This window comes from Prionailurus bengalensis, chromosome B1 (assembly GCF_016509475.1).
Source record: "Prionailurus bengalensis isolate Pbe53 chromosome B1, Fcat_Pben_1.1_paternal_pri, whole genome shotgun sequence".
Classification (NCBI taxonomy): Eukaryota; Metazoa; Chordata; class Mammalia; order Carnivora; family Felidae; genus Prionailurus; species Prionailurus bengalensis.
The window spans coordinates 200026262-200050469 of record NC_057344.1 but is presented as its reverse complement, the minus strand read 5'-3'; the positions used below and the strand labels follow the sequence as shown (position 1 = coordinate 200050469).

At 58.6% G+C, this 24208-nt stretch overlaps 1 protein-coding gene across 1 annotated transcript in view; it reads right to left on the bottom strand.

Moving 5' to 3' along the window:
• The window catches only part of NSG1 (neuronal vesicle trafficking associated 1), a 30720-nt gene extending 7132 nt beyond the window's left edge, over positions 1-23588 (bottom strand). The window contains exons 1-4 of the mRNA XM_043572984.1: positions 23411-23588; positions 22961-23115; positions 19315-19431; positions 1049-1159 (exon numbers count right to left, since the gene is read on the bottom strand). Of these exons, the coding sequence (XP_043428919.1) occupies positions 1049-1159; positions 19315-19431; positions 22961-23089 (357 nt within the window). The 5' untranslated portion in view covers positions 23090-23115; positions 23411-23588. The remainder of the gene's footprint in view (positions 1-1048; positions 1160-19314; positions 19432-22960; positions 23116-23410) is intronic.
• Positions 23589-24208: the final 620 nt, after the last annotated feature.

The following is a 24208-nucleotide window of genomic DNA, read 5'->3' as shown; positions in this document are numbered from 1 at the left end:
TCCCTCACTGGCCTCCTAGAGGCAACCTGACCACCCCTCTAGAAACTGCAGCGCCCGACCCTGCCTTGCTCTTTGGTTTTCCAGGGCTCATACCCTAACTCAGAATACAACCGATTCCACGCGTCTTTTGAGGAGGGCAGGGAGCTTCCCAAAGGTGGGGGTCTCTACCCGATGGGCCCCGGCTGTGCTGCACCCGGAATACCAGCGGCAGCCACTGTACGTGGCACGCACAAAATGCGTACCTGCCGGCCGGGGGAGGGCCGCAGGGTCAGAGCACTGCGCACGGGCGACATGCCGGGAAGCGGGAGGTCTGTTGAGCCTGCTGCCCCGTGCGAGCCTTCTGCTTCCTCACGGCCTCGAGACCCAAAGCAAAGCCACCCAGTGACACGACAAACCAAGCCTGTCCGTGTACGTGCTCAGCACGGGCTTCTCCGGCTTTGATTTCGGCAACACCGGCCCCTGGAAATGGTAGCTTTTCCCTTCACGCTGGCTCTCGAGAGGTCAGAACCAAACGTGGGGGGTCGGGGTGGGGGGCCAGATGCCGCGCTGTGGGAACTGGGAGCAAGTCCACTGGGAGTACATCTTGCCTCCTCCTGCCTTCCCTCCTCCCCTCCATCTTCTCCACTCCTCCCCTGCGTAACCCTCTGTGCCACTTTCAGGCTTTCTGGAACAAGGCCGCGTCGCATAAGCAGAGCAGGCATTTCAGCAGAGCAGGCATTTCCGCCAGCGTGGAGAGCTGGCCAAGCAGGTGCCGGAGGGACAAGGACAGGCACGGGCGGGAGGTGGGGCGTGCCCAGCTCTGCTCCCCTTCCCTCTGGGCCTCTGCGCACGCCGCCCCCCACCCCCCCACCCCCCCCCGCAGCGGAGGTCCGTTCCCAGAAGCTGCCTTGTTTACAGCTCCACCCTGCCTTCTCCCCCTGCCCCTCTGCCTCCCTCCCCTGCTCCCTTCCACAGGGGCCCCATCGCAGGCCACCCGAGGCCAGAGCAGGGCTGTGTCCCTCGGAGAAGGCACGGGGTGGGGGGTGGGGGACCGGGGGCGGGGCCTTACCTTGAGGACGAAGCCGTCGGGGCAGGCACGGTCATATTTGTACACCTTGTAGACGACCAGGAAGACGACGCAGGTGAGGAAGGCCAGGGCAAAGAGGACCAGCACGGAGACCTGTGGGCAGAGGGGGGCCCGTCAGGGTGGCTGCGAGGACCATGTGTGGGGCGGCCGGACAGACGAGAGACGGTCTCTGGAGGGACGCAGCTGGAAAAGCCCCAGGAAGGCTTCAGCTGCATCACGTTTCACTGGACGTTTGGTAGCGTCTGCGTTTTTCACGATATCCACATGCCACCGTTATTTTAAGTGACCCGTTTTTAGGATTCCAGGCCCTGTGGGGAGAGCTCGGGTACAGGGATGATCAAGCGTCACGGACACTGTCTGCCTGCTGCCAGTTACTGAGGTGACGCGGCAGCCACCAGCTGTTCAGATGTCTCCTGCGCCCGGGGCCCCAGCCCTGCCCTCTCGAGCTGGGACCAGCTAGGCAGGAAAGACAGGATCTCGGGGGCCCCCATCACCTCTGCCTTCAAGTTTCCCGCATGTTCGGTTAATTGTGTCCCTCCCCAGAGGGCAGTCCCCACAAGCCCAGGTGTGGTGCTCGCCATCACGGAGCGTGTGCTCCTCTGACATTTGCGGATCAACGTGTGACAGAACAGCGGGCCATCCGGCCCCCGCGGGAGGACACAGGGCATAGGGGACAACGCGACACCAGGTCCGGGCACCGGGGGTGCTCACCTGGCTGCTGGGAGCCCCCTGGCAGGGGCAGAGCACATCCAGAGGCTAAAAGGATGTGCAAAGGCACGGCCGGTCAGCTCGGGGGAGCGGGAGCCTTCCTGCTGACGGGCTGCCCCTCCCCACCCGGTTACAGAGGGCTCTGAGGCTCCTGAGGAGGGGGACAGGTTCAGAGCCACACGACCCTGGGTGCTGGCACAGAGCAGCCCCCCTCCCCCCGGGGGCAGGGAGGGCACAGCTGTGCCACTTCCTGAGGCTGCACAAGAGGCCCAGGGGCGAGCCCTGTCCTGGCCTCAGGGGACCCGTGCCCGGGTCCCCCGACACCGCGGGGCCTCAGTTACCATACGAGCTCTCCATCTGGGAAAGCGGAGGGTGGCGCTGGGCCTCACGGGATGTGTGGGGGAAGTTGGTACGCACTGCCCGCTCACCTGGAGGACAGACGGACACTGGCCCCGCTGTGAACCGAAGTCACCAGCCCCGTGCGGCCCCCTACACCCGCCCCAGGCACCACGGGCCTGGTCTGACCGCTGGGCTGTGCCGTGCCACGCGGAAGCCCCTGAACCTCTCTGGTCCCCAGGCCCCTCGCCTGTGACACAAGATGACACTTCCCCACCTCCCAGTTGCCATGAGGATACGAGGGAGGAATGAACTGGACAGACACCCACGAGGAACGGTAGGAACTGCCACGGCGAGCGTTTCCCCATCGCTGGGCCCTGCCTCCATTTCCCGGGCTCTCCATCCCCAGCCTTCAGAGTCCTTCTGAGGCCTGCAACTCGGCCTTGGCCGGACCCGGCCCAGTCCAGCGCTGGGCGGCACGGAGGTGAAGGGTGCAGCCCACTGTGCCTTCCTGGCGCGGTGCTGACACTCGTCACGCTCCAGGCGGCTCCCACGCCCTGGGGCCCAGGGGCACCCAGACTTCTCCCTTCTCCCGCACGCCCAGCCCGGCCACCGCCTCCCCACCGCTCCCACCTCCCACTCACTGCAGCCGGGACACTTGTCCCGTGTCCCCTTGTCCAGAGAACAGCCCCTCAAGCCCCAGGCAGCCAAGAAGTCTCCGCATCCCCTTCCCTGAGGCCCTTCCTGCCCATCCCTAAGTCCCACCCGTCCCCATTCTCTGCCCCCCAAGTCCCTTCTTCCCTTCCCGTGACCTTGCAACCCCCTCATCTGGACCGTCAGGGCTGTCACCCTAAGGGTCAGAGGCCCTCCGCCTGCCTGGACAGCCTGTGTTGCACGTGGAGCCCGTGCCTGACACAGGGACGGGAGATGAAGTCACAGGTGCTTCGGAGCTCAAAGCGCCTGCGGGAAAGGCCACTGAGTTCCAGTGGTGACTGCACTACACGGCAAGAACGCAGCCTCAGACCCCAGACGGCCCAGGGAGGCCAGAGGCGGCAGGGCGCGGAGCTGAAGGAGGTCAGATCTGCACGGGGTGGGGGGGGGGGGGGGGGGGCGGGACACCCAGGCTTTCCGGCAAGAGCCGCCTTGCCTCTGGCAACACCTGGGACGGGCTCCTGCCCACCAGGGGCAACGAGAGGACCCGGCTCCCAGGCCCGGCGGGAGGGCTGCAGATGCGCGCGGTGCTTCTGAGGACGGCGGGTGCTGCGGAAGCACGCGTCTGCCCTGGCCGCTGCCCCCTGTCCCCACCGTCGCGCCCACGCGGGTGGCCCGGCTCACAGTCCAGGCCACAGAGCCCCCCTCGCACCCGCGCCCTGTCCTTCCCGAGGGCCCCCCCACCCCCTGCCCCACACTCACCCAGGCTGCTGCTCAGCCGCACCTGCCCTGCCCGGGACCCAGCCATCTGCTGGCAGCCCCTGGGGGCAGCTCGGGGGGCTCCGCGAGGTCAAGAGCAGCTGCTGCTTCTGCCAGGGTGGTCGGTGAGAAGAGCTGCGTTTGACAGAACTGGTTTCCTTCACAAGCCTTCGTGTTTTATTTTGGGCATTTGAAAACATCGTTCCAAGAAGTCCAGAGCACAGCACACAAGAGGTTAAGAGGCCCTGTTAGAATGTTATCTCCTCGGGGCACCCGGGGGGGGGGGGAGCTCAGTCGGTTGAGCGTCTTGACTTCAGCTCAGGTCACGATCTCACAGTTCGCGGGTTCAAACCCCATGTTGGGCTCTGTACTGACAGCGTGGAGCCTGCTTCCAATTCTCCCTCCCTCGCTCCCTGCCCTTTCCGCACTCATGCTCACTCTCTGATAAATAAACAAACAAACAAACCCTTTAAAAAGTAAAATAAAATCGGGGCACCTGGGTGGCTCAGCGGGTTGAGCATCCGACTTCGGCTCAGGTCATGATCTCATGGTTCATGAGTTCGAGCCCTGCGTCGGGCTCCGTGCTGACAGCTCAGAGCCTGGGGCCTGCTTCGGATTCTCTGTCTCCCTCTCTCTCTGCCCCTCCCTAACTCACACTTACTCTCTCTCTCAAAAATAAACATTAAAAAATTTTTTTAAAAAGAGTGTTATCTGCTCAACAAAGTATTAGACTGAATTCAATAATGCATTAAAAGGATCACACAGCATAAGAGGGTACACCGATTCCAGGGAGGCAGGCACCTTCAGCACCCACGATGTGATACATCACATGAAAAAAACGAAGGATAAAAAACACATGATCATCTCAGCAGATGGAGAAAAAGCATTTGACAAAATTCAATATCCACTTACGATAAAAAACTCAACACGGTGGGTATAGAGGGAACACGCCTCAACGTAATAAAGGCCGCATAGGACAAGCCCACAACTAACGTCATAATGGCGTAAAGCTAAAAGCTTTCCCTCTAAGATCAGGAATGAGACAAGGATGTTGACTCTCACCACTTCTGTTCAACATAGTATTGAAGTCCTCACCACAGCACCTGAGAAAAATAAAAGGCACCCAGATTGGAAAGGAAGAAGTAAAACTGTCACCCTTTGTATGACGACATGACATTATACATAGAAAACCTTAAGGACTCCACCAAATCACTCTCAGAACGAATCAACAATTCAACAAATTTGTAGGACACAAAATCAATACACAGAAAGCTGTAGTGTTTCTATACATAAATAGCAAACTACCTAAAAAAGAAAACAATCTCATCTGTATTTCCATTCAAAAGAATCAAATACCTTGGGATAGATTTAACAAGGAGGTGAAAGATCTGTGCCTTGAAAACTTTAAGACACTAATGAAAGAATCTGAAGACACAAATAATGGAAAGGTAGTCTGTGTTCATGGTTGGGGAGAATTAATATTGTTCAAATTGCACAGAGCAATCTACAGATTCAATGCAATCCCCTGTCAACATCCCAGTGGCATTTTTCACAGAAATAGAACAATCTTCAAATCTGGACGGAACCACAAAAGGCCCCGAATAAGCAAAGCAATCTTGAGAAAGAGGAACAAATCTGGACGTATCCTGCTCCCTGATTTCAAACTATATTACAAGGCAACAGCAGTCAAAACAGTCTGGTACTGGCATAAAAACAGAACAGAGAACCCAGACATAAACCCACACACAGTCAACTGACTTACAACAAAGGAGGCAAGAACATACACCGGAGAAAGGACAGTCTCTTCAATAAATGGTATTGGGAAAATTGGAGAGCCACATGCAAAAGAATGCAACTGGACCACTTTCTTACATAATATACAAAAACTAACTCAAAAGCAATTAAAGACATATGACCTGTAACCATAAAACTCCTAGAAGGTTAAGGCTCCTTGACATTGGTCTTGGCGATGATTTTTTAAATCTGACCCCAAAAGCAAAGGCAAACACAGGCAACAATAAATGAGTGGGACTAGATCACACCAAAAAGCTTCTGCACAGCAAAGGACACCATCAACAAAATGGAAACGCCAACCTCCTGTGTGGGAGAAAATACTTACAAGTCATATATCTGACAAGGGGCAAGAATCCAAAATATGTAAGAACTCCTACAATCTAATGGCCAAAACCCAAACAATCTAACTTTTTAAATGGGCAGAGCATCCGAACAGACATTTTTCCAAAGGAGACCTGTGGATGGACCACAAGACCGTGAAAAGGCGCTCGACATCGATCATCAGGGAACCAAAACCACAGGGAGCGACCCCTCACACCTGTTTGAATGGCTGTTACGAAAAAGATAAGAGACAGCAAGTGCCAGAGAGGATGCAGAGAAACAGGAAGCCTTGAGCACTGGTAGAAAAGCAAACCGGTACGGCTACTCTGGAGACAGTATGGCATCTCCTCCGCCAGTTAACACCAGAATTACTATGTGATCCAGCAATTCTGTTTCGGGGTATATACCCTAAAGAAGTGAAAGCATGGACTCAAACAGTCGGTACGAATACACCGTTTTCATATCCGCCTCATCCATGGCAGCCAAGACGTGGAAGCAACCTAAGTGTCCATGGATGGATGAGAGGGTGAAGAAAAGGTGGTGTGTGTGTGTGCATGTTGCGCGCGCGCGCACACACACACACACACACACACACAGTGGAGTAGTATTCAGCCAGAAAAAGAAGGAAATCCTGTCCTTTGCGACCACAAGGATGGACCTTGAGGGCATTATGCTAAATGAAGAGAAAGACAAGTACTTTATGAGCTCACCTCTGTGTGGAATCTAAAACAAAAAAAACAAGCTCGGGTGGGGCCCCTGGGTGGCTCAGTTGGTTGGGCCTCCCACTTCGCCTCAGGCCATGACCTCACAGTTCATGGGTTCGAGCCCTGCATCGGGCTCTGTGCTGATGGCTCAGCGCCTGGAGCCTGCTTCAGATTCCATGTCTCCCTCTCTCTCTGCCCCTCCCCTGTTCGCACTCTCTCAAAAAATAAACATTTTAAAAAAATGTTTGAAAAAAATTAAAAACAAAACAAAAAAAAGCTCGGAGATACAGCGACCAGATCGGTGGGGTAAGTGAAATGGGTGAAGGTGGTCAAAGGTACAAACTTCTAGTTTTAAGGTAAGTAAGTCCTGGGGGTACGATAGAGAAGAAGAATACTGTGTTGTGTGTTTGAAAGTGGCTAAGAAATTACACCTTGAAAGTTCTCATCACATGCACAAACTGTAGCTGTGTGGTGATGGTGTTCCCTGGACTCCCATTTTGGTGATCATTTCACGACACGTACAAATACGGAGTCTCTGTGTCTCACTCCTGAAACTAATGGTGTGTGTACAACAGTTCTCAATTAAAATCCATACGCACGCACACAGATCTCACGTCCTAGGGCAGTCTTTAACCTGTCCCTTGAATTTGGAAGCCGTGACTGTGTTTGGTTCACGGCGCCCCATCTGTTTAGGTTTAAAAATAAGCCCCATCTCTCGGCGGGGCTGTGGGGAACCACTCTCCTCCTGGAACCCGGCCTGGGCCTTGCAACCAGGATTCCCAGGCCTGATGACCGAGGAGCCCACGGAACCAAGGAAAGCGAATGTGACGGTTCCCGGAGGACTCAAAGGAGGGAGGCAGAGAAATCCAGGGACAGTCGGGAGGCGGCGCCTGGTGTAGCAAAGCCCTTCCCCTGCGGGTTGTCCCGCTCTTTCCCCCACACCTCTGCAAACTCCAAGCCTCTCCTGGGCCCCAGGGTCTGCACAAACCTGGGAAGTGCCCCATGGTCGGAAGAGAAATGTGGGTTTCCTACTCACCACCTGGCATAGGGCACCCCTGCGGTTATCGTGGCCTGAGGAGAGCCCCGGGCCTTTCCAGAAAGATCCCCAGCCGGCTCAGAATTGGCTCCTGGCTCTGCCACCTGCCAGCTGTGTGCCTAAGCAGATCACCTGCGTATCTTAAGTCTGCAGGTGGGGAACAAAGCCTCGTGCTCTTCCACGTTCATCAGGAGAATGACTAGGGATCAGGGCTCTGAAGAGACGTCAGCCTCATGTGCTAGGCCCATTATGGGTTAAACTGTGTCTTCCCCTCCCCAAAATACAGAAGTTCTACACCCTGCTACCTTTGAATGTGGCCTTATTTGGAAATACGGTCTTTGCAGATGTGATTAAGTTGAGGTCATTAGGGTGGGGCCTAACCCAATTTGACAGTGTCCTTATGAAAGGGGAGACAGGACACAGAGACCAAACACAGGGAGAAGCTCGAGAAGATAGAGGGTGGGAGGGACGTGTCTGTAAGCCGAGGGCCGCCAGGAGCCACCAGAAACTGGGAAGAGGCAAGGAAGGACTCCCCTCCAGCCTTCAGAGGGAGCACGTCCCCGCCGATACCCGTATCTGGGCTTCTGACCCTCGGATCGGAGACACGCCCCGTCTGCTGGCTAAGCCCCCAGCGGTGAACATGCCACGGCGGCCCCGAGGGGTGGAGCTATTTCTGGGGGGGCCAGGGCTGGCTTGCGTCCCCTGAGGTGTTCTCTGTCTGCTGCCATCCCTGTCCCTTCCCCAGCACGCCAGGTGGGGTCACCTGCTCTCCTCCTCACCCTTTGAAGCCCTGGCTGGGCCCCTGCCTCCCCTCCAGGAAGGCTCTGGAACATCCCAGCATCTCCCAGCACCAGCAGCACAAGCATGGACACCGCACAGCCCAGCATCTACTGTTTCCGTGCTTCAAGTGAAACGAAACTGTGTCCCAGTTCGGAGAGTCTCACCAACCTCCCCGCTCCCGTGAGACAGCTAGGCACATTCTAGAAAGAAGCGTGAAATTACTCAGAGCCGTTTCGTGGGAGTACCCTTTAGGCTGTTTCCTACGTCGACACACCCTGACCAGAAGCATCCTGGGGAGCCCCCAGCCGCCAGCGGCCCCACCTTTCAACCAGTTCCAGAATAGTCTGACTAGAAGACAAAATGGCCACTCGCTGCCCAACACGTGTCAAGAGCCCTGGGTTCCAGGCCCACACGCATCGTGACTCTGGAAAGGGCACGTGACCCCTCTCTGCCGGGAAGTGGCCATGCCAGCCCAGCCCCCGGTTTTACGGTGGGGAGCCCAGGAGACCCCAGCTGGGCAGTCGGGGGTGGGCAGGGCGAGCCCTTGCTTCACAAAGCCCATTCCCTCACGGTGTTGCAGCACCGGGACACGGAAGATGCTCAGAGACCATCGCATCTGGCACCTTGATGTGTGACGGAGGCCCGGTCGCTGAAAAGGCAGCACCTTCGAGTCGAGCCAACGAGACCCCCAGGTAGTCCAACGAGCCCAGGGACACACGCAGGCAGCGAAGCAGCAGCCACGTGCAGTGGCCCAGCCTGAGCACAAAAACAGGGGCGGAACCATGGCTGTGTTAGAATCCCAGGAGCCTCTGAGGATCCCAACACCAGGACCCCACCCAGAGCGAGAGAGAAGACGGTGGGGGGAGGGGGGGGGACAACGACTAGGCCTCAGTAGCATTTAAAACTTCCCAGACACTTCCCGTGCACGATCTAAGCTGAGGACAGGGGGTAAACGGAGGAACCCCTTCTGCATGGGATTCCTGGAGCCTGAGGGCTGCTGAGCTCCCCTCCCCCCACCCAGCCTGGGCACTCCTGTGCCCAAACACCACTATTAAGGGTAGCTCCAGAGACTGCCACCACACTCTGCGCTCTAGCAGACGGTTAACCACAGCTCATGGACTCCTCCTGACAGCTCCCGAAGGCAACACCATGGGCTGCGTTTTACCCTCGGGGACGCTGAGGCTCAGACGCATAGGTGACTGGCCCAGGGCACACCGGCTGGGTAAGCTGAGTGGTGTCTCCCAAGGACATCCAGGTCCTAGCCCCTGGAACCTGTGCACATCATCTTCTACGCAAAAAGTGACTCTGCGCCTGCGAGGAGACCTCCTGGAATATCTGGGTGGGTGTGAGCAAAGTCCCAGGTGTCCTTATGGGAGGGAGCAGAGGAGACAGAGCAGGGACTGGAGGATGCTGGGCCAGGTGGAAGAAGGGGCCACGAGCCAAGAAGCATGGGGGCCGTGGCTCTGGTGGCTCCAAAAGCCCAAGAGACTGAGCCCCCCAGCGGGAGCCCCCCAGCGGGAGCACCTGCCAACACCCTGATGCAGCCCAGTGACACTGACTCGGGGCTTCTGACCCCCAGGACCGTAAGAGAATCCGTGCGTGTTGTCCTGAGCCACCCAGGTGGTGGCACTTTGTTACAGACGCCCCCGGGAGCTCATTCACCACCTCCGGAGCACAAGGCCCCTGCGCGCGCCGAGAGAGACAGGGAGTCACTGGACCCAGCTGGCCGGCGGCCCATCTTCTCAGCGAGTGCTTGCACCCGGAACCAACCCCGAGCATCCCCACGTCAAATGGAGCACAAGTTCAGTTTCTAGAGGTGCCAGTCGGTCTGGGTTTTGTGAAGCAAACGATCACACACAGGAAGGAGGGGGGCCCTGGGGCTGCTGTGCCCCCCACGGGCTCCTGGAGGCCTGGAGAGCCTGGGCTGCCAGACGGACGGCGCCTGCTGTCGCCTGCGCTTGGGCGGGGCTGTGGGCAGGGGTGGGGGGCAGGGAGCCCCCGCGCTGGAGAAGCACCTTTCCTTAGAAGCAGGGCTGTTCTTTCAGAGCCGTCGTCTCTGCCGGGCACCCCGGGGCCCAGTGCTGGCAACAGACGCTCTCCCTGGCCCACAAAAATGATTTTCAGTTTTGTTGTAAAACCAGGAAGAAAACAACTGTATGATGATAATGGGTCCAGCCTGGATTATATTCTTCAGACCGAGACAGTCATATGCTAACGTCCTGTTTTCTTTTCCTAAGGACGAAGGGGCTTGCAAAGGCAAAAAAGGGCCCCAGGGCCCTGCCTTCTTCCACCTACGGAATCCCAGGTGGCTGGTGGACATTCTCAAGAAGGTGGCTGCCTTGACCTGTCCTTGGCCCCACCGCATCAGCCCTGCTCTCCGCTGCGTGGTGTGAACTCATCACGACTCGGGGGGGGGGGGCGTGGGCAGGAGGAGGGGAACCCCTACTGTGCCTGGGGAAGACGTGGGGGCGGGGGGGTCTGGGTCTCGGAGGCGGAGCTCATGAGGGCAGCAAGGGTGGAAGGCGTGTCTGCAGAGGAAAAAGGCTGTGCCAAAGCCCAGAGCATCAAGGGATGCAGTGCGTTCGGCCAGTGTGGCTGGCACATCACATGTCCTGCAGGAGGGGACCCAAGCCAGGTGACACAGGTCCCTGTCTGCCACATCAAGAAGCAGGAACCCAGACGGTTCCTGGGCACTTGCAGAACTCCAGGAGGCAGCCGCCTCTTTGTGACAAGTTACCATTTCTCACAACACTAGGAGGCTCCAAGTTAGCTGAAGAACACGTTCGCCACCGATGTGTGTGTGCGTGTGAGCGAGAGTGAGTGAGAGGAAGCAGATTCTACATCACCCCCAAATGTGTATCACTTCTGTGCAGCTGTCAGAAAGCTCCAGAGCAGGAGACTGTGGGAGGCAATCACAGCTGTTCTACCGGAGCTGGACTCCTGGCCGTGTCCACCGGCACTTGCCGCGTGGGGGCCCAGGCCGTGCCTTGGGCCGCGGCCTTCAAGGGACCAGGGGCCAGCCCAGCACAGGGTGTCCGCTGTGTTTGTGCCACTGACGCTCCGGGAGCCAGAAAAGGCTACAGATCCCTCTCCGAATCATGCCCGAGATACGCACAACACCATACCTGGGACGGCGCGGAAAACCCATCGTGCCGAAACACTGTTGTCAGAAGACCGCAAAAGATATAAACTGATGATACATATATACTTGTTTCTTTATTAACATCAAGCAAGATCTGAGAAATACCGTGACTTCAAAGAAAGGAGGGGACCCGGGCACCAGCTACGGCGTGACACAAAAACGCCAGTGCTCTGCACCGGTGAGGGTCACAGGCAGCACTCGCCCTGCTGTCGTTCACTGCCTGCGGCCAAAGGGAAAAAGGACTTGAACTCTGCAAATGGAAAAACACTGCTAAAAGAAATCAGGGAAGACGCAAAAAAAACAGGGATCCCAAACAGCCGAAAGCAATCTTGACAGCAAAGAGTAAGTGGGAGGACTCATCTTCCCCAATTTCAAAACTTACTGCAAAGCTACAGTAATTAGGACAGTGCGGTACTGGCGTAAGAATAACCATATAAACGGGATGGCACAGAGAGTCTAGAAAGTAAACCCTACGTCAAGATCAACTGGTTTCTGAATCGAGTCGCCATGCCCATTCAGGGAGGCAAGAACAGTCTCTTCAACAACTGGTGTTGGGACAACTGGCTTTCTACAGACAGAAGAAGCTCGAAGCTCGACACGTACCCCACACCATCCACAAAAATTAACTCCAAATGGAATAAAGACCTAAATGTGAAAGCTAAAGCCATAAAACTCTTGGAAGAAAACACAGAGGTAAATCTTCATGACCTCAGACTTGGCAGGTGGCATACCTCTCCTGCTGGGGGCCCCCGGGAGAGGTCAGTGGTGTCTTAGAAGTACCACCGAAAGCACAAGCAGCGAAAGAAAAAATAAATCGTACCTCAAAACGTTTAAATTTTGTGCCAGATTATGTTTTTGTGCAAAGACATGAAAAGGCGACCCACAGATAGTAGCAAACATCTGCAAATGACAGATCTGATGAGGAGCTGGTGTCCAGAATGCAACTCAACAGCACAAAAGCAACCCAGTTCGAAATGGGAAAGGACTTGAACAGACACCTCTCCAGACAAGATGCACAAACGACCAGCCAGCACGGGGGGGAAAAGCACTCAGCGTCATCAGCCCCCCGGGAAATGCAGATCAAAACCACAGTGAGACACTGCCTTGCAGCCGCTAGGACGGCTAGAATTGAAGGGACGGAGGATGACAGGTGCTGGTGGGATGTGCAGAAACCGGAAGCCTTGCACACGTTGCTGGGGGGGCTGGGGGGCGGTGCAGCTGCCAGAGAAAACAGCAGCTCCTCGGTGTGTCAGACACAAGATCACCGCGCGAACCGGCAGCTCCGCTCCCAGGTGCAAACCCAGAAGAACGGAAAACAGGTGTTCAAACAAAAGTTGCATGTGAACGTTCACAGCGACACTTCCCGCCAGCCAAGAGGAGGAAACGGCCCCAGTGCCCATCCATGGATGAAGGGATAAACCAGACAGTCTAGCCATACTACCCAGTATTAGTCATAAAAAGGAACGAGGCGGGCGCCTGGGTGGCTCAGTCAGTTAAGTGCCCAACTTCGGCTCAGGTCATGATCTCACGGTTCGTGGGTTCGAGCCCTGTGTCAGGCTCTGTGCTGACAGCTCGGAGTCTGGAGCCTGCTTCGGATTCTGTGCCTCCCATCCTCTCTCTCTGCCTCTCGTGTGCGCTCTCTCTCTCTCTCTCTCTCTCTCTCTCTCTCTCTCTCTCAAAAAAAATAAATCAACGTTAAAAAAAATTAGAAAAGAAAAGAAGAAGAAATGAGGCACCCATCTGCTACGACAGGGATGATCGGTGAAAACACACTGGTGACAGAAGCCGGTCACAGAGGGCCATGTGTTGTATGGTTCTATCCATGTGAAATGTCCAGAACAGGCACATCTGGAGACAGAATGTACATCGGTGACTGCCCAGGGCCGACAGGGCGAGGAAACGGGGTGACTGCTAATGGGCAGGGGGTCTCCTATTGGGGTGATGAAATGTTCTGGAACTACACAGTGGTGATGGCTGGGCAACAATGCAGATCACATGTCACTGAACTGAACACTTTGAAGTATAAAATTTACGTTACGTAGATTTGACCGCACTAAGGAAAGATGGGCCAGGGAGAGAGACAGGAGGCAGGCAAGACACAGGCTGGGGCAGAGGTCCCGGCAGCCCAGCCCCAGAGGCAAGACGGAGCTGAGGGATGTTTTCTGGAAAGAACAGCCAGGAATGGATGGCAAACAAGATGTGGGCCTCAGGGCAAACTTTATAAGGAGGGGACCACGTTCCCCGGATTCTTAGGACAGTCCTGGCTGCTGGTTACCGCCCTGGCATCCCCAATGTGCAGTGTCCACGGTCACTCTCAAAAGCATCCCAATCTGGGCCATAAGTTATATAGCCACTCAACTTACAAGACCCTGGTCCACACCCTAGTTCTCTAAGGATCAGTGGGGAACGGGGCAGCACCCCCATTTTACAGGTGGGGCTTCCTCTCCTGCTGGGGGCCCCTGGGAGAGGTCACTGCTCGGGGGGGGGGGGTGGGACTGGGACATCCAAAGTGGGGGAGAGCCGGCCCGCAGGTCCTGTGCAGCTGCCAGTGTGGGAGACAGAGCTTGGTGGGCTTTGGGGTGGCAGGTGGATGTGGGTCTGAATCCTGTTTCCACCCCTGGTTAGCTGGCTGCCCGTCCGCCTGCTCCTTAACCTCTCTGACCTTCGTTCCCCACCTACAAAGTCAAGCCAGCGAGATCAACCTTCAAGACTGTTACTAACACAAAAAGGAATGACACTCATAAAACTCAGCGCCTGAGTCGGCTCTGGGTCGATGGCTGCTAGGTTCTCCCTCCTCCGCTCCCTCTGCCCTCCCCCCTCAGGGGGGAGGGGAAAGGAAACGTGTTTTCTGCTGAGTAATGCAGTAAAAAAAAAAAAAAAAAAAAAAAAAAAAACTTGGAAAAATAGGATGAATCCTGACATCTTCAAGCATGTGCAACACTAAATATTTTAGGTAACCGACAAAAAAGTGAACACACAGACACCCCTCTCCAAGATGACTCAAACCACTTATTATCCGATTCTGGATGAAGCCCCCACTCGACAGCTGGGCCAGAAAACCGTGGGCTCTGCCACCGCAGAACCTGGCATCCGAGTCCCGCGGGACGCTCGGCTGAAGGTTACGGGGATGTCCAAACAATTCTGGGATCTCCAGTGCCACTGCTTGGAGACCTCCCCCACTGCCGAACACCAAGGAAATGGTGTTGCCGCTCATAAATATTTAACAAATGCGTCTCGAAACACACCGGGGGATCACTGGAGAGTGTGGAAAACAAGCCGGGTGCACAGGAAGCTCAAGGTCATTAAGGAGGTGAGAAGAAGGTACCAACCACCCACAGAATCATTTGTGACGGGATGCAAAGGGATGCCCCCACCGTAGGATCCACCGCCAACACGGGGCCATTTAGACGAACTCGGTCTCTCCTCCTAGGACATCCTCCCAGCTCTGCACGGACCACGAAAGGCATTCACGTGCAAGGCTGACCTTGGAATCTCACGGAGCCCCAGAGGAAACACGGCCCCAGGGGAGGGGGTGCAGGTTGCTCACCCAAACCCTTAACTCACAAAGAGAAGGCATGTGGGTCTCAGAAATGTCAACAGCTCTCCGTCGTGGCAGCCACAGAGCATAAAGGGCTCAGGAGAGCCCCGACGGAGCCTTCCTTTAATCTGCCTAATTACGGTCCCTCCATCTTCCAAGATGGGAGGGGGGCGTTAAGCAAGCAGCCCCAGCTGCACCCTGACACCCTGCCCTGCGTGGGTGAGTGGGAACACGCGACTGAAAAGATGTTTAGGTTTACTTAATTTGAGAACCATCTCAGCCTGTGTTTATTCTCCGCATAAATACACCTCCAATTAATTAAACGAGCACTTCCCTCCTTGACTAACCTCTTCACAAGCCTAGGCTTTTGGCCGCTGCTGGGTGATTCATCCAGCAATCCCAGTGTGGCGGAGTCTTACAAAACCCTCTCCCCATCAGCGGTTACCTAGCAACCAGCCTAGCAACCTGGGAGCCAAGAGATTCATCCCCGAGCGATAACCATAAAGTAACATCCAAAAAGACATCTCGTCTCAAGGATGCCGCCCAAAGGTATATAAAAGCGGAGGCGCAAAGCAGCCGGCTTCCCCGCTCCCGAACCGCACACATTAGAGACAAAGGGGGACACGTTATTTACTTGTTGCTCCAACAGCTGAAAAGACGCAGTTCCATTCCCGCAATTCACACAGGGAGACGAAAAGAACGGAGGCGGTGGCTGGGCTGGGAGCCACACAGAAGCCGCCCAGTCACCGAAAGGATGAGAAAGAGGTTCTGTCCAAAGCAAAGCTGTGACGGAGCCCCCAGCACGGCCCAGGGTGGAGGCCGAACCTTCCATCACAGATCCGTCTCCGGGTCAACCTTCCCCCCCGCCCCAAGTTCCCCAACCCCCGGCCAGCTGATGCGTCGCAGGAGGAGCGTGCCTTATTGTGGGCTCCACTCAGAGATGCCAGACACCTAATTGGGCAAGAAGAGGCTGGGAGAACATTCCAGAACGGTGAACACCATCAGCACTTCAGAAAGGTGCCGGCCCTCCTGAGCCTGCCTTGCCCTTGTGCTAGAATGCACCTCCAGCCACGAAGGGCCACGGGAGAGCTCATTGTCACAAGGCACATTCCCAGGGTCCAGGTCCCTCCGCTAGAATCAAACTTCAGGTGATTCTACCGCAGGCGGCCCCCGACCACACTTAGAGGAACAGTGCACTGGGGGCCTCCCCTCACACGCAGACCCCACAGCAGACGCGCGGGGAACCGGGTTAACTCTCCCTCCCTGTTGAGAATGGTGTCGGGGCACAAGCCCGAGGTGCCCACAGAACGCAGGTCCTTCAGCTGTGAGCGTCTGGCCCACAGGCCTCCAGGTCAAGCTGGCCAGGCCACACGGTTCAGGTCGCAATCTGCCCCTGACGGTGACATCTGCCTGGCCGGGAGGGAACCGGTGACACGTGGAAAGGACTTACATCCACATACAGCCCAGAGAGAGGGCTCCATGGGGAGCTGCCTTACTCAACAAGCAAGGGTCCGGCGGGAAAACCCTGGAAATCTCCCCAAGTCCCCATGCACTCTGGGGCCCCCAGCATGGCTAGTCACCCAGTGATTCATCAAGCTGTTCCCGTGCCTATATATAGCCCCAAAGAGGAGGGGCTGTCATCCTGGCTGGCAGAGAGAGGCCACACTGCTGGACCTCGCCAGGACATCTGGTCACACCTAGAGAAGCATGGCCCAAGAATGGCCCCTCAGAGGAGGGCCCGGGGCGGAAGGGAGCCTGGACAACGTGACACGAAAGGAAGAGACCAGAGAAAAACGATGCTCGCCCTGGAGAACGCTCGGGGGTACGTGGCCCACCACACACACCGAGGCTGCCAGCGAGGAAGGTGACTTGTTGGCCCGGAGTGCGGCTCCCTGTTTAGATGCTGCTACTGTCTCCTAACATTTGGCAATGGGAACCCCAGGAGGGTCAGGTTAATCCCCGGAGGCTGCATGGCGGAGCTGGTCTCTGAGCCGGGACTGGAAGGAGCTGGAAGGCGGAGCCCAATGGGGAGGTGTGCCTAGCAGGCCGTGTGGTGGAAAGGCACTGGCCTCGGAGACACGGACTAGTCCGAAGGACCCCAGCCCCCTGGTGACCACCTGGGACTCGAAAACCTCATCTGTGAAACGGGCGAGCACCGCCCCCTCCGGGGTGGTCGTGAACCTTAAGGAGGAGGCAGGTTAAGCATACAGACTTGCCTGGACTGTTTACGTGGAAAACCGGGGAGACAGGCTCACTGCAGTGCAGTGCTCTACTGAGTGCCTGCTGTATACATCACCTTCTCAGACATCCCCCAACAGGAGGAGGCAGAGGTGAGACAGGATCCTGCCACCACAGCCCAGTCCACAGGGACGGGTTCAGATCTTCTGAGCCCTCGGGTTCTGGGCAACGGGCACCAGGTAACCACACAGATGCTCGGCTGTGGCTGCCCAAAGCCCTCGTGGCCAATGTGCGTCACCCGTGCCTTAAACAGGGAACCTGGGGACCTACAGCAGGTAAGCATGTGGGGAAAGCACCGGAGTTGGGGGACAGAGCCTGCACCCAATGGACCACAAGAGACGATGGGCAGCCGTTCAGGTGCCACGCTGCACCCCACTCCGCGGGGACCTAAAACGCCAGGGCTGAGAAGGGCAAAGGTCAAATCCGGAATGAGAAACCCAGATATCCAGGTGGTGTCAGCCATCAGAATGATGGATATGATGACCTTGAAACCGAGGTCATTTCTGCCTGGGCCGGCAGGCGGCAAATCCCCAGGGCACGCACCGCGCAGGTCACGTGAGTGGACGCAGATGAGGCACCTGCTAAGCCGGCTGGCCAGAGTGGAAAAAGACGTCGACCTTGAGTCAGTCCAACCCGGTCCCGGTCATGAGCTTAAAGCCACAGATACACTGCCAAGCCGGGAGCCACCGAACGAGCTTCTCAGCCCACGTACCGTCCTTACGGCACCAGCGGGAACCACAGACGTGGGCCTCTCTGCGCCTCAACGTTCCCGCCGGAAAGGGGCTCTCCTAGAAGTACCCACCTCTCGGGGCAAATAACACAGGCGAACGCCCCGCGGACGCAGCAGATCGTGACTCTGACGGGTCCGCGGGCCAGGCAGGCCCGGCACGGTGTCCCTCCAGCCCACGAGGCAGGCCAGAGCGATGGGAAGGAGGGACTCAAGGTCACAGCGCACCCCGGCTTCGCCAGTCACCCCGCAGAGCCGCCTCACCTCTGCGGGCTTCGCTCGCACCTAGCGACCGACCCACGGGGTTTCGTGAGCTAGAACTGCACACGGTGCGTGAAGTGCTGTGGGAACTGCTGGGAGTGTGGGTGTGCGAGCATCTGTGCACCCAGACACGAGCAGACTGCTCACACAGCCACACGGGGTGAACGGAGAGGCAGCCACGGCCCCTCTGCAGGGTCTGGGCCACCCAGTGGCGTCTCTCAAATCACCCCTTTGAATCTGGGTGACGGGCACCGTTTTACCACGTCTTGTTTCCCAAAGAACAAGTGCCCAGAAGATCAGTGTCTTAACTTCCTCCTCAAGCAGCCCAGCTGTTCCCACCCTCAGAGACCACCCAGCCTGTGGGGGAGGCTCCACCCCGCCCCCGACTTGGCTGGAACCCCGCCCCTTCCAACAGCTCTTCCCCCCTACAGAACCGTCCAGAGAGAGGCCTCCCCCCTCCACGAGTGAGCGCTTCCAACGGCCCGTGCACAGACCGTGCCTCCGCACACTGCCGGGGCCAGTGAAGGACGGAGGCTGACCCCCAGACAGCTGGGACTGCCGGCCCTCAACTTCCGCACCTGCAAGATGGGTTATAGACCTGCCCTCTGGGGAGGAGGGTCACTGAGCTCGGCTGGCACAAGTAAGGGGCCCGGAACCGGGTCTTGCACGTGGGGAGTAGGCCGCCTTATCTTTGTTAGTCTGCTTCCTCCCTGGAACTTCGGAGGTAAAGACTTCAAGTCTGGAAAGTGATTTTCCCCACGTGGGTGACCGCTGTCTAAAAGAAGGTTTAGGGGTGGGTTTTCCCCTTGGACTCACGGCTATAGAGAAGGATCCGGTGGCGGCCAGAGGGGCGGTGGCGGGTGGTGAAGTCGGGGAAGCGGGTGGAGACCACTTACCGTGAGGAGCACCGAGTAACGGACAGAGCTGTTCAACCGCTACGCTGCACCCGTATACCCGCGACTCACAGAACACGGTGTTAGTTATGCTGGAATTTTTTTTAAAAAGTCATTTGTTAAAATTGAAAAACGTAAACACTAAAAAAAACCCAAAAAGCCCAACAACACTAAGTTACGTGTGGTCATTCTGGAAAAGCAAGGAAATGAAGAAAACTTAAGAGCCACAGGGCTGGTTTGGCACAGCGGGGGTCAGCCAGATGAACCGTGTCTTGTCCCGACCCCCGTCACTTCGTGGGTCAGCTCGGCGGTTCCCTCCTGGACACAAAGGCAGCGTAGTCCCCATCGGGGGCCACTCACCTTAAACCTCTCGGTGACCCCCTCGGTGATGCTGACGGTGAACTCGGCTATCTTGGGAGGGCGCACTTTGCCCTTCTTGCGATCGGGCTCGTACTGGGTCTTAGTTTTCACCACCACCTTGTTGGGGAAACGGAGAAGCAGAGCGTCAGGGGTGCGGCCAGATACATCCAGACACAAAGAGGGCAGTCGAGTCGCTGTTTGGCCGCCAAGTGTTTGGCAAAAAGAATGGGGACAGCCCCCATTTATGGGAAATCTCGATGCCGGGGCCTTCTAAGAAACTCCCCGTTAATAACCCTGACAGCAGCCCCAGGAGGGACGTAGGATAACTCAGGGCAGAGGAGTTAAGCCGATAGGTGGCAGGGTGGACTCCTCATTCCATCATATCGCAAGCCCAGTGGTCAGGAGAGAGCGCCTGGTTTCCCTTGGTCTCTACGCGGTGGGTAAAGTGAGGCAACGGGGGATTAACCATTTCCCTCCAGGCGCAGGAAGGAGCAGGAGCCAGCTCGCAAGGAAATCAACCTCGTGGCTGTCTCCACCCCACGATCCTCGCCCTCTTCTGCCCCTGCCACGGCCCCCAGAGGGTCTCCCTCCTCTTCTTCCCCTCTGCCCCCTGTGAAGTGGGAGAGGCGTTTGCACCCAGGAAACCGGCCCTACCCTGCCCCGCACACCCCCTTCCCCTGTGCCCCCCCCCCCAGCTTCAGATGAGCCCCGGCCCGCCCTCCAGCCTCCTCCCTCAGGCTCCCGGCCCCCTCTTCCTCACACCTGCGGCCGGGACCGTTTCCTCTCCTGTCCCCACTGGGCAGGGAGGCGTCAAGAGCTCACACGTCTCCAGCCCCTGGTCCCCCACTTCCGGAAGCCAACAAGCGGCCGCTGGACTGCGGAGAGCCAGCGACCCCCACGCTCTTCCTCCCCCAGAGAGGGCGGCACGCAGCTTGGGGGAGACACTCGGGCAGACCTAGGAAGACCCAGCGAGTCAGGAGCTGGAGACGCTGTCCGAGGGAGCCGGGACCCTGGAGCCAGCCTCCAGGAAAGAATTGGGAGAGAAAGCGGCCCGTGCCAGCCGCCACCGAAAAGTGACCCAAGGGCCACACTCCTGCTTCTTTGTTCCTTTCTGTGCGCGCAGCTCTCCAGACATTGAGAGGGAGGGTGTGCCTGGAGTGACAGCCTGGGCGCCCACGTGGGGAGGGGCAGCCGGCTCCGAGGCAGTGTCTGCGCATCACCCTACTGTCCTCAAGTCCCAACCGCACCTGACTGGCTGTGACCTTGAGCACGTGCCTGACTGCTCAGAACCTCAGGGTCCTGGCCCGCGAGCGGGAACAAGGCGTCTCTGACTGGGCTGCAGTAAGGAGGAGGAGGGAGCCCGGTCGGTATTCTATCAGCCCGGATCCCTCTGCATCTTCCACTGACACTAGGCGACCTTGGACAAGACCCTCTATTTCCACATCTGTACCACAGGGGCAGCAACGGTAGTTCCCCCCTAACATCAGCTCGTTAAAGAAACGTAAGCCCGTCCAGCACGCAGACAAGTGCCTGGCCCCTGACGAGCGTTCATCAGACGTCCGGTGAGATGCCCCGACGTTGCTGCCACGTGACTGCTGTCCCTGGGGCACCTCAGCACTCAGTACACATACTCAGGACAGATTCCACCTGGAACCCTGACAGCGTTCCCTGACCCCATAAGCCATGTCACCTGGGACAGGTGACATCGCCCCCCTGAACCCTGGCTGTGAGCATCACAGCGCTGTTGTTCAGGTTAAGTGAGGTCTTGAGTGACACATGTCTGGTCCCGAGCAGGGCGGGGCATGAGGGCCTGCCAGAAGCTTCTGTATCCGGGAGGAGTGTGGCCTTCGGCCACGTGACCTTGGGCACATCTCGTGAACTCTTTGAGAGTCAGTCTACTCATCCGTGACCTCTGAAATCTTCCAGCCTAATCATTGGTTCCTGCTAGAATTCCTGTCCCTGGAGCATTGTTGCCAGCTCCCTCTCTTTGTCTGAACACCCCCAGGGACGGGAGGCTCGTTCTCTTTCAGACCTACCTGGGCCACTTCTGGACGGCACAGCAGGTTGGCCAATGGATTGCACACCTGCCTGAAATCCCCCTCCCTGGTATAAGTCAACTGAGTGCCAGACAGTTCTGGAATGGAACAGACTGAGGGGCCAAGAGGAGGCTCAGGCTGAGCAGCGGGAGTCACCTGACAGAGGTGCTGCCTCAGGACGCAGCGTTCCTGGCACAGGCTGCCACCACTCTTGGGCTGAGCTGGGAGGGCAAGGTGGGGGCGGTGGGGCCGGGCTGAGCTGGCCTGCAAGTCCAAGTCCCCCGCCCAGCTGAGGCAGCCCGGCCCCACCCCTCCCCCAAGCTCCTCGGGACCATCGGTGCCCCAGAGTGGCCCCACGTGGCCTGGGTGCACAGGTGCGACGAGCTGATCCTCTTGAACTCAAGACACCTGCTGCCAGCCACGATCCTGCCCCTGCCCCCCACCCAAAACACAGACAATAAAGTTGGGGGGACAGAACCCACTCCAGAGAGCTGAGTAGGTCAAAGAGTCCACATGGGAATGAAGGAATCTTCCAGAAAGGAAGGACCCACCGCTGCAGAGATATTTCCCCCTCCCGGTCCCCACCTGGTGGTCAGCAATCCCCAACGTGCGGGAATAAAAGACAAAGACCTGAGTCAGACCGTCCTCACCAGGGCTAAATGAGACAATACGAGGAAACGCACTTTGGGGAATAGAATGAGCTTAGTCGCGGCCAGGGTGGTTTTTAAGCAGCGGCAAGGTGGTCAGAACGGATGCCGATTATTACCGTTTCAGGTTTGAGCTTTACAATACAATTGTGGAGACTTTCAAACATCGTATGTTTACCTTTTTAAGTGTTAGCTCTTGAAAATATTCTCCTTGATGTACAGAAACTACTTGATTGGATACTGTATTGAAGAAAAGAAGGGACTCTTCAAACCCAGCAAAGAAAACCCACTTTGGGGAAAGGATGACGAATGATTGATTGTCCCCGGCTACACTAACACACACTAATACCCGGGCGAGCAGAGAGCGCCCTGACTTGAAGATTTCACAAAAGGAACAAAGAGAGGCGGGAGGCTCCCTGTAAGAAGGGACACCTTGCAGCATCCACAACCAGTCTGGGAGGGGCGGGCGGAGAGGATGCGGACGGGAATTCAGCCCCTGAGGAGGGTCCGTCTGGCCAAAGAGAGGGGCCTCCCCACCGCGAGGGGGCAAGTCAGGCTGACACCGCGCCACCTGGGGAGGCACGCGGGGCAGCCGCGCCCCTAGACTCACCCCAGACCCACGGCCCCCTGCTACCCTGAGGCAGGGCTGGGGCGGCGGCTGTGGCGCCAGGGACCTCTCTCGGACAAGACGCCCACGAAAATCAAGAAGGGACCTTTCCCTCACCGCGCTCCCCGGTCAGGACGGAGCTGTCACCCAAGGCGGGGGGCGGGGGGGGGGGGCACGTCTCCCGATCCGGAATCCCGCGCGGGCACGTCGTCCTCCCGGGGGGCTTCCTCCCTCCGCCCGGGCTCGCCCCCACTTCGCGTCGCCAGCGCACCGCCGCGCGTCTCTTTTGTTGCGGCCGCCGCCCGAGACTTGGGGGTGCGCACCCGGCGGCGCGGGGGTGCCGGGGGGGCTCTCACCTTGTCCGGGGGCGGGAACTGCAGCTGATTGACATCGAGGGGCGTCATCAGGGGGATGGTGTCGAAGCCATCCTCCAGCAGCGGCTGCTTGGTGCCCTTCTCCGCGAAATTGTTCCCCAACTTCACCATCGTTCCGGGAGACCCGAGGCTAGCGCCTGCGAGGGAGGGCCGGGCGGGAGTCACCGCGAGCTCGCCCGCCCCCGGGGAGGAGTCGGGAGGACGCCGACCCGGCGGGGCTGGGGAGGGGGGGGGTCCCGGCCCCTCCCCCCGCGGGACCCGAGCGCAGGGGCGCACCGCGGCCGGGGAGGGGGCGCGCCCCGTCCCGGAGCCCCGCACGGAGCCTTCCCACCCTCCCGTCCCCCGCGCGCCGTCCCCGTCCACCCGCCGGGGAGTCCGGCAGCCGCGGACCCCGCCCCGGGCGGAAGGGTCGGGCCCGCCGGCCGCACTCACCCACGCCGGCTCGCAGGTCTGGCTCCGAGCGCGCCGCGAGCCTCCGCGTCGGCCGCTCCCGCGCGCAGCAATGGCGGAGGCGGCGCCGCGCGGGGCCGGGCGGGGGAGCCGAGCGATTGGGCTCGCGGCCGCTCCCTCCTCCCGCTCGCCGCCTCCCTTCCCGCCGCCCCCGGGGCCGCCCGTGCGCCGGCGAGTGCGCGGGCGGCGGCGGCGGCAACTCCGCCCTGACGCAGCGCGCGGGGCCGCACAAAGGAGCGCTCCCCGGGGACCCGCGGCCGCTCGGCGGCGGGGGGCGCCCCGGGAACGCGGGCGGGGGCGCGCGCGGCGCTGGGAGGCGCGAAGGGGGGGGCAGCCCCCAAAGTGGGGGAAGGGGCGGGGGCCGTGCGCGGCGGCGGGCACCCGGGAGGGGGGAGGGGGCAGGGGACGTCCCCGCGGCCAGGAGGCGCGGGTGGGAACGGAGCGGGGCCGGGCTGGGGGTGGGGGGGGACCTCGGGCCGTGCGGGGAGCGCCCTCCGGAGCTGGGGACGGCGCCCTGGCTGGGAGGACGCCCCGGCGGAGCCGGAGGGCTAGGTGCGCGGGGCAGGGAGAGCGCTTCGCGCGCCGCGTCGGAGAGACAGGGAACGGTTTCTCGGGTCCCCTCGGAAGAGAAAGTGGGGGGTCCCTTCCCTGCAGCCGCAGCCCGGAGCGTCCGGGTCACAGAGGAGGACGCTCGGGAATGAAAGGGGGGGGGGGGTTCGGCCGCTGTCGCAGCTGCCCGGACTAGGGCGTCATTTTGCAGACCTGGAGCCAGCCCTGGCT